The sequence below is a fragment of the Apostichopus japonicus genome, chromosome 16 (genome assembly GCF_037975245.1).
Source record: "Apostichopus japonicus isolate 1M-3 chromosome 16, ASM3797524v1, whole genome shotgun sequence".
NCBI classification, from domain to species: domain Eukaryota; kingdom Metazoa; phylum Echinodermata; class Holothuroidea; order Aspidochirotida; family Stichopodidae; genus Apostichopus; species Apostichopus japonicus.
This window is the reverse complement of record NC_092576.1, coordinates 5,026,004-5,036,217: the sequence shown is the minus strand read 5'-3', so window position 1 is coordinate 5,036,217 and position 10,214 is coordinate 5,026,004. Positions and strand designations below refer to the sequence as shown.

Below are 10,214 nucleotides of genomic sequence, written 5' to 3'. Positions count from 1 at the left end.
CTTATTCAAAAAACATGATCATAACTTTATTGATATGTAGAATTGTTATTTCATCTTTTCGGCGCTTTTTCTTAGAACGTTAAGTAAATATCATTTTGGAGCTCCTTTGATGATGTTATACTCAGTGATGGAGACAGGATGGCCCATGTGGATTAAGGGAAGTCTAATATAATGCGAGCATATGAGTAGACCTATACGCGCAACAGCTAAGATGGCGTTGCCATTCAATGTAACGTCTGGTGATACTCCAATCTGCGGATTAGGCAGCTATCAAAGTATACAGCTTCATATGGAGTAACAAAGTTTCAGCGAAACAACTGTCATCCGGCAAATGTACATTTATATTTTTCGAAATTATTCAAAATAACCACCATATATAGCATTTCCTGATGTGTGTATATATATTTATCCTTACCTAAATCTCATCTCTGAAGGGTTTCATGACAAAGAGAAATACTTTAATATTTATCAAGTCTTGAATGTGAAGTGAACCAATCTTTGATAATTTATTGCTAAACAGCGTGAACAGTTTTTTTATGCTAAAAGACACGTACATGTTACTATTGCATTAACAATTTATTTATTGTTGATTGTAAGAAACAAACAATGATAATAGTGTTGTCTAATTTTAATAGAATGTGCATCACGTAAGCAAAACATATTCCCGAATTGATATGCCCCAAGGTATCAAGTAACACGATATTTACGTATTAATGTGCACGACTATGAAGTAACTACAACACGTGACTTAAATGAATACTCGGTTTCTATATAGTCAACCATGTTTGATATATCTGCTGTGAAAATGAAAGAGTTCTAAACTTCTAAAAATATTTCTTATTTTCAGTCTCAATTTATTTATCAAACGATTACTATTTCTAATATATCATTATACATTTATGGGCATGACGAGAAAATAACGGCAAGAGGTTACATGAATATTCAGTAACAAGTGAAACATGTGTAAAGCATCTGTAGTGAAAACTTCCGATGTATTGATTGATTGTCAGTTTCAGTTTATTTATCAATTTTGTGCACATTAGCATTACAGTGCAATTTTAATTTGTAGCATATATCTCTCACTATTCAGTTATCCCAGAGGTTACATTGTCATTCGACAATGACACGTTTATCCGTATGATGAGACACTCACCGGAAATCATTGTCATTGATCCGAGAGAGCCAATCGAGATAACATGTCTTGCGATTGGATCGAGACCCCCGGCTAGCCTAACGTGGGTCGTTAATGACGAAGATGTAAGCCTAGACAGTCCCAATGTACTTGATGTTATGTACATACCAAACAAAGAGAGGCCAAACGTTACCGACTCAACATCCACATTACATCTCCTTCCTTCTGGAGATGAGGTCAATGTTTCGTGTCAATTTAGAGGAATGGAGTTTATCAGCTCCAACGTGACCATCCTTGTCCCTTGTGGGATATTTGATCAACATTTCCAAGGTAATCCAACGATCAATTTATAATTTATCTACTGCAGTCTCTAATTTGTCTATATTATATCTCTGTTTTTTGGAAAGGAAGGAAGCATTGTTTATCAACTGACTCAAAAACTTGAATTTAAGTAAGAGGGTAAGTGGACACGTTCATCCCATACCCATGACCTTTTTTTAGAGGTAGGAGGGAAAATTTGCAATGTGACATTTTTTTTTATTGAATTTTACCGCTGGGCTGAGGAGAATGTAGAAGAGTTTTGATGCAATTTCCTTGTCATCTTATGTAAGATTTACCAAGCCCTTACTATTAAAGCCTGATGCGGAAAATGTTGAAACGCCATGTTAGAACTTTAAACTTTAAATAAGTAGAGCTTTCAAGTCAGTTAACCAGTTGACCCATCTCCTTTTCAAACTTTGATTTTATAAGTATTGAATGTAGGTTTGCCTTCGGACTACTTTTTAAGAAAAGGTCGCCCAGGAAAGAACCTGTGCACGAAATCCAAACTACCGAACGACTGATTCGCTCTCAACCCCAGTCCCCTTGCATCTGGACTGTGACTGTGATCATCGTCGGGTGTGCATCACAATTCCCCTCGAAGGGGAACATATTCTATATATGTTTGTCTTCGAACTATAAATGCTGTCTATGAAGATGTGCCTCACAAACCAGTCCTAAGTACAAAGTCTAAATATTATATATCTGTAGATAACCTGGTAACTTACCTTGATATTGAACTACGGTAAGATATATCAGATATAGACTTCAGATGCATCTTGCATCAGAAGAGTTTAGTACAACAGCTTAAATACCAGAACAAGTATAATTCCATTTCTTTTATTATTTTATTATGCAATTTTCCCCAATTTGGACTTTCTCAATGATGTTATGATTTTAACAATATTTATCTTAAATGTTATGCATTGGATGTTTGAGGTGAGGACTTTCTACATAAACAGTGATTATTAAGTGACTGTGTCCTCTTGAGAATATTTGACTTCAGATCGTTCCATTTAATGTTTTGTACTCGCAGCTGATGTCCTTCTTTCCGAAGGTAACTGGTTTAATAACACGACAGAAGACTGGATGTTGTGGATATCGGTTTCGTCCAGCGTCTGTTTCTTCGTGTTAATGGCCACTTTTGTATGTGGATTATTTTGCGGGAGGTAGGCAATCATAGTTTAATTATTAGTAGATATTCATCAATATCGACAGTTTCAAAAACGTGTGCTGGTTTGAATCTGTCGTCGTTCGTCGGTCATTCGTTTCCCAATAAATACTAATATCAACAGGTTACAAGCCTCTCCTCTCCTCTCCTCTCCTCTCCTCTCCTCTCCTCTCCTCTCCTCTCCTCTCCTCTCCTCTCCTCTCCTCTCCTCTCCTCTCCTCTCCTCTCCTCTCCTCTCCTCTCCTCTCCTCTCCTCTCCTCTCCTCTCCTCTCCTCTCCTCTCCTCTCCTCTCCTCTCCTCTCCTCTCCTCTCCTCTCCTCTCCTCTCCTCTCCTCTCCTCTCCTCTCCTCTCCTCTCCTCTCCTCTCCTCTCCTCTCCTCTCCTCTCCTCTCCTCTCCTCTCCTCTCCTCTCCTCTCCTCTCCTCTCCTCTCCTCTCCTCTCCTCTCCTCTCCTCTCCTCTCCTCTCCTCTCCTCTCCTCTCCTCTCCTCTCCTCTCCTCTCCTCTCCTCTCCTCTCCTCTCCTCTCCTCTCCTCTCCTCTCCTCTCCTCTCCTCTCCTCTCCTCTCCTCTCCTCTCCTCTCCTCTCCTCTCCTAAATGCTATTTCTATTCGATTGAAAGGAAACTAAAGAAAAATCCACAAATCTCCAACATGGACGGTTGTGTGACAAATGACGAACAAGAATGGCCAGATGAGATGTTCGATAGTGATGGAAGTGAACTACAAACAGAAAACTGCGAAAGCTATTTTATTGAAGAAAATGCTGAGGATGAGTACCAGGAGATAGGTGCAGATAATATATATGAGAAGAATATGCACTCAGTAAGCCATGACCGTATACTTCATCACTCTAAGTAGTTATAGACAATACATAATTGGTTATCAATGGCACAGACTAGCTACAGAAATCTGAGAAGGCGAAGAACTACGAAAGACATTAACTTAAGTTTTTTCTTTGGATGTTTATTGTTTAATGGCTTTGCTTTAATATATGCATTCGCATCTCAGACCTTATTCTTACTGTGCAGAATAAACTTAGTTATCTCGAAACTAGAGGAGTGGCGAAGTCGATCCCGGGGGAGTGAGAAATATGGGATTGAGAGACAGGGAGCACAAACATCCAGTTTTTGTTAAAATCTCAAAAGTGTCGCTTTTCTCAAATTATAAGGTTTGGCAATCGAAAAAAATCAGAGAGTTAGAATGTAAGTCTAAATTGTATTTTAGGCGTCCGAATGTGAATAATATGTTAATAAATATGTGCACTGATGTTTAAAACTAAGACGAATTGAGTGTTTGTGTTGTTGTTGTTAAAACAAAGGGCTTTGAATTTGAATGTTAATAATCCAAAACAGGACTTTTTTCCCTGATGGATAGCATGGTACTGCATGTTCTATAAAGGTTTCCTTTTAATTGATCGTAAAAGTATAAACATGTGACAAACCTTTTTACACTCTAGTATAGATTGTCTTCTGAAGAGTCTCATTGCACAGGGTTTACGTGGGCGTTTCTTTGCATATAAAACATGACATTGTCATGAATGAGAATTTTCAACTCACAGATAAGTTTTCATGAGTTCTGATGTATATCTTTATTTAAGATGTCTTACGTGTATCTTGGTTAGAGATTTACTAATGAGAATTCGCAGCACTTTGCATTAAGTGTCCGTGCATGTACATATCTAAAATAAGTAAATGCAAGAATGTCTGCTGTTTTATATGGATTTCAGGCGACAAACTATTGAAGAAATTAAAAAGAATACAGTTATAGTATCCTGATAGAAAAAGAAGGGATTAAATTTTAATATCTTTAATATATGCGGTATCGGAATTTCCAGGAACAAAATACAACAACAAATTAGTTGGTTTGCTTAGAGGTTATAATGGATGCTAGTGGTCATAGGACTACTACTGATATGAATCACCGGGCACTGCCTGATTACCCAACCAGTTCAGTACAGGACTTATAAACACTAGTATTGAGACTCAACTTTGAAAGTCACGTAACAAACTTACCACTTATTTTAACTACTTGCTGTTTGCTTTTAGTGCTCATAATGTTATGACCAGTTAGAAAGTACATGATCTTTAAAAGTATCCCGTCTTAAAAAAAACTGAAGTTTTTACGTTATTTTCATTTCCTGCCTTTAACTACCTATTGTAGACACTTTCATTTTCTTTCGGATTGAAATAGTGATAAACAAATTCATTAAGTGGCTCCTTAATGAGCGAATCTGTTATTGGCTTTATTGTTTGACGTATATATGTAATACATGTTATGATGGTATGCGCTAAAAGCGCCAGATCGACGTTATTAACGTTCTTTTAAAGGATAACAATGATGACGTTCTCGCTGATAATGCTAAGCTTTTTAGTTCTATCCATTAGCAATTCAATTTTATCGATGATTTGACCAATTTTTTGCCAGAAATAGAAGCGAATAATTACCTGTAGAAGTCGGGAATCAAATTGAACGAAGCAATGAAAAAGGTCCCCAAATATTAACGAATTCTTTGAAGTTTAATGTATAATTCCGTTAAAATGGGTCAAGTATAATCCACTAAAATGTCTCAAAAATAAAAAATTGAATGTTCTTAGTTTCACTGTGTTAATTTTGGTCGTTTCCGTTAAGGCTTTTTGAATTAAACTTACGATTGAAAAAGTGGTCACAATTTGATTAAATGAACATAACAACTACGGTGTCTATCAATGCAGCTATATATATATATATATATATATATATATATATATATATATGTATATATATATATATATATATATATATATATATATATATATATATATATATATATATATATATATATATATAGGAATAACGGAAAAACTGTTAAACAACTATATAACATGTATACGGTACGCCGATTTTAAATGAACACGCGGAGTTACCGTATTCTACCAAGCGTAAAAGCAAAGAACGTTTTTTGTATAGTATACACATAATAGGCATGACATAGATCTATATCTCATTCACGCATATATGCTATATATTTGACAATCCTGTAATTTATTTTAATCGTTTTGTATGGCATTATTTGGTATACTGCGGTATATGATTTCAAGTTTCCTTGTTAATATTAAAATAAGAAGAAGATATATTTATATAGCGCCAACATCAACAACAGTTGTTCGACGGCGCTAAAAGACAGTTACATGAAAACAATTTCAACACCCTTGGTCAACAATTGACATGAAAATTTAGAAGTATTTTAGTTGCCCATCAATATATATATAGGTACCGTAATATATCATCTAGCGAGAGCTGACCGATGGGTGGGGGAGCACTATACTAACCTGCGACCTACTCTAGCTCTAAATCTAAACGGTCAATCTGGCAAAATTTGAAAGTGTTTTGATAGCCATCAGCTACCATATGATTGGAAGGTCCAATGGTACCATTTTTTAGCTGAGGGTTTGCCGGTATAATTAATGATGATAAAAACAAATATTGCAGAAAAAGGATCATTATTATTTAAGATTGTCTTTATATCGAAACAAAGGTAAATATAAGATGCATTTTGGTTAAAAGTTTATAGGAGGAATTTAGTTAAAAAATTTGTAATTTTATTTCCTAAAAGAACACTCGAGTACGGTACTAGAATTTGAGTCAACGTACTGATGGATGCCATAGTACATGTTTTACGTGATTATTATTAGGTTTCACATAAATGTATGATCATGTGACTACATATTGTTTGCACGTCAATAGATTCTGTTTGCCAATGAGTATGATTACGTAGGGCGTTTCTGTTTGCATTACACAAATGTACAATTATATCCCTGGTCAGTACTTAAACGTCATAAATACCTACAGCTAATGGGCATGTTTAAATATTACGTAGGCGTTTCTTGAGACGTAAAAATAAGACATTGTAACTATTCGAAATATTCAAGCTATATGTCTTTACTCTCATGGGTATCTATATAGATATTTTACGAGTTTATTTAATATATCTTAACAGTCACTTCACTCTCACTGTGGGCTTTTCACTAGGACCTCTATTGGATATACCAAATGTCCCACATCCTTTGCATGACAAGGTTCCTAATTAATAACCATAATCATCCATGATACATTTTCGTGTCCAGGCTCTCTTGTGGGTGACTTAAAGGGTGTTGATAATACAATTTTCTGACAAATTTAACTGTGAAAATATCTTTCCTCTCCACGGAACTCATGGTACCTCACACGACATAGCACGGTTGTGGTCATACACAGTTTTAGTATCGATGTGAGGTGATTGGGCCCCAGGGTGAGCACGCTTGGTTTATCACAGAAAAAAAAAATCACTTTTCAATCATACATTTCTTTCTTATTGCTGATATTTGTTTTGCTTTGTCATTGATTACTAAGCACACTAATTAAGCAGTCAGACATTTATGAAATATGTGATATGCGATGCTTAGCAACAGCACAAACAGTCATATTGTACCATGTGATTGAAGGCTTCGCCGGGGCTCTGTCGAAACTGATAATTTTGTAAACATGATCGGGAAAAGTACTCGAGAGGTGAATTTCATAAAAGAAATGAAACAAACAATGAAAAAGCATTGTAAGTCACAACAAAAGAAATTGAATCGTGTTTGTCCTATTTTTTGAAGATTAATTGCACACATTTTTTAAGTACTTGTGCATGCGGATACTTTCAAATTGTGAGAATTATTCAAATAGGATTATAACAAAAACTAGTATTGGCTTAAGTACTCACTTTCTGCAGTTAGCCTAATTTCATCCAAAATAGTCCAGACAATTATAAGTAATGTAAAACAAAGCGATTTGTAACCAACCGATGTAAAGAAAAGTTGAAGAAAGGTGACTTTAAATTATAAAACACATATACTATACATGAATCCAGAATCCAGTAGCCTCAGCTTTTAAGTCGGCCACTTAATTGATTCCTAAACGTCAAACTGAATATTGTTTTTCATCTGCATTGTACTCAAACGATAAATGGCCAAGGTATGGTGTGCAGTACACGAAATGTCCTTGTTTTTAATTTTTAACATACCATTCTGTAAGGTCACATGATAAATTGGTTGATGGATGGTTTCGATGAGATATGCAACTCCGTGGGAAAGTCTTGTTGAAACTTAACACTCCACTGCAGTGCGTGACAGCCCATTGTCGTTTTTCTTTTCATTTTTCGGATGATAACAAGATGTATTTATGGAACTATCGCTTTCATGTCGTTAGTCAACATCGACTTGTCACCAAAAAAAAATAGTTTAATGACATGATTGACATCTGATGAACAATAAACAATAAATGTGGCTGAAAGTAAGTTTTTCTCCGTCTGAAGAGTTTCTTTTAAACTCGTTAGCTTTGCTGTTGATGGATTCCACTACCCATGGTTTGCTTCTGTCACCTACAGAAGAAGGATCTGTAAAAACAAGAGGGGAAAATGATTCTTAGTGTTTGATAATCTACCGTTATTCGGGAAATTGCTTACTGTTGTTTCATTGACAGGTATCGGCTTACTGCCAGGCGACTTCTCAATATATCAGCACGGTATGTGCATAGGTGTGGGTAGTAGTTATGATAGCAATACTCATGTTGTAACTATATACAGCCTTCCTGTAGAAAGGAAACATTTTGACAAGATTTGACCTCCTGACACCTTAGAAATTTATATTCATATCTGTGAAGGATCTAAAAGTTAAGCATCGTATTTTGTCGAATATGAAGGATTAAACGTTGATGATTTTACTGAAATACAGAAGCTGTAGAAGTTAAGATTCAGAGAAGGAATAAAGAAAAAAAAAATGTTAGGTCATGTTTAGTAGGAGAATGTTTTAAGAATAAAATGATTATAACCAAGGCGCTAATACTCCAATTTGGATAAAATAGAGCAGGTCTGTATATAAACGTGTTTTTTTTTCAAATGGAGTATCCTAAACCTATGTTATATTGCAGGATATTGCGGGTTGTACTTTGGGTTCTTGTACCGAACAGTTAGCTTACTAGGAAGAAGAGATAACGTTAACAGTCATACGTATTCTTTGTAACTCTTATCAAATGATACCTTGCAGTTTTAATGACCTTAATGCAGAGGAATTGGTTGTCAAGTCGGCAAAATTAGGATACTATTTTGAGAGAACATCTTCCTCAGTGTTTTCCTCAACATGTAATGTATATGATACCACACAGGAACAGTAAATACCATTAGCGGAAAATGGATTCATTCAACGTTTGTCTTGACATAAGTGAAAGAATATTGATATAATATTAATACAAATTGAACTATGTTAAAAATGTCTTAGATTATTTTCCTTTCCAGAGATCCCAGAGCTAACGTTGTCATTTGAAGAGCATACATTTAGTAAATCGCGAAGTCCTTATGACTGTACGTTGTAATAGCGGCCGAGCTGTATGGCGATTGGATTAAGGCCTCCTGCTAGCCTAACGTGGGTACGTGAATGACGAAGCTGTAATAGGCGCATCCAATACCAAACAAGGAGAGGATAAATACCACAGACTCAAAATTTGTGAATGATATGCTTTATTTCGTCGAACTGAAAAGGAATACAACAGCAAGAACAAACAATGCGTAAAGTGGTTAAAATTATGAGCGGTGTCTGTTTCAATATGGAGATATATTGTTTGATAATCTTCTTGATTTTCTTCAATTGTGCCGGTTTTCATGGATTTAATAATTCAATATCAGTCAGACTGGTCGAAAGAGATTCTGTGATCTTGGAATGTAATGATTCTGCGACAGGAGGAAACAAATGGTTTCTTGACGATCAAGTCATAGTTTCAAATATATTGTTGTTTGATTTTTTGTCGGGTTTCCACTTATCAAATAACTACTCATTATCAATCTTAGATGTTACATTCAATCATCAAGGATTGTATAGATGTTACCGTAATTATACCCATGTTGTGAGCTACAACGTGACAACAGAAGGTAAGTAAATAAAAAAACTTCCTGTCGTGTGAGGAATTGACAGTCCTAGTTAATGTCAAGGACCTAAAAATTAGAAATAATCCTGTATTTCATATTATGTCATTTTGTTGTAATAACTCCAAATTATTTTATCTATGTCGTTAGAATGTATTGAAACATGTACATTTGTATCTCAGTAGAAGTAGGACATACCTAGAATCAAATGCTCCACGCTCCTACATTGTAAATTTCTCAAACATGAGCGTATTAGTATTGCAATAATGCTGTCTCTTTTACGAGGGAGTTGCTGTGGGTCCCGTTCTTACAATATCTGTTACTTATTAGGAATTTACAGTTCGAGTTACTACCAATGACCTAACACATAGCAATAATCCTCTATTTTGTATCATGTAGCTTTTGTTGTAATGATTCCAAGTTAGTTTCACTCATAAATTCAAAATTACAATGAAATATCTGTACAGTTTTATCTAAGTAAAATAGGAAGCATAGAAGTTAAGATTTAGAAAGAGAATAAGACATTTACCAAAAATTGAAGAAAGTGAGGTTTTGTTTCGTAAACGAACAATTGAGAACAAAATCAAATAAACAAATTTTGAAAGAGTATACAGATTATAACAATGGCTTTAAAAGTCCAACATGGATCAAATGAGCAGCTCTGTGTAAAAACATG

The 10,214-nt window shown here is 35.2% G+C and overlaps 1 protein-coding gene across 1 annotated transcript; it reads left to right on the top strand.

Annotated features, from left to right (window-relative positions):
* The first annotated feature begins 258 nt into the window (after positions 1-258).
* Positions 259-3,879, top strand: LOC139983214 (uncharacterized). Its single transcript, XM_071996614.1, has 3 exons — positions 259-1,462; positions 2,487-2,619; positions 3,243-3,879. The coding sequence occupies exons 1-3, from the start codon at positions 1,138-1,140 to the stop codon at positions 3,478-3,480; spliced, it is 696 nt and encodes a 231-aa protein (XP_071852715.1). The 5' UTR covers positions 259-1,137; the 3' UTR covers positions 3,481-3,879.
* The last annotated feature ends 6,335 nt before the right edge of the window (positions 3,880-10,214 follow it).

Excerpts from the sequence above, each read along its gene's own strand:
- LOC139983214 (XM_071996614.1), top strand. The coding sequence starts at position 1,138 with ATGATGAGACACTCACCGGAAATCATTGTCATTGATCCGAGAGAGCCA. Across the intron at positions 1,463-2,486 it reads ATTTGATCAACATTTCCAAG|CTGATGTCCTTCTTTCCGAA; the intron begins GTAATCCAACGA and ends TTGTACTCGCAG. Across the intron at positions 2,620-3,242 it reads TGTGGATTATTTTGCGGGAG|GAAACTAAAGAAAAATCCAC; the intron begins GTAGGCAATCAT and ends TTCGATTGAAAG.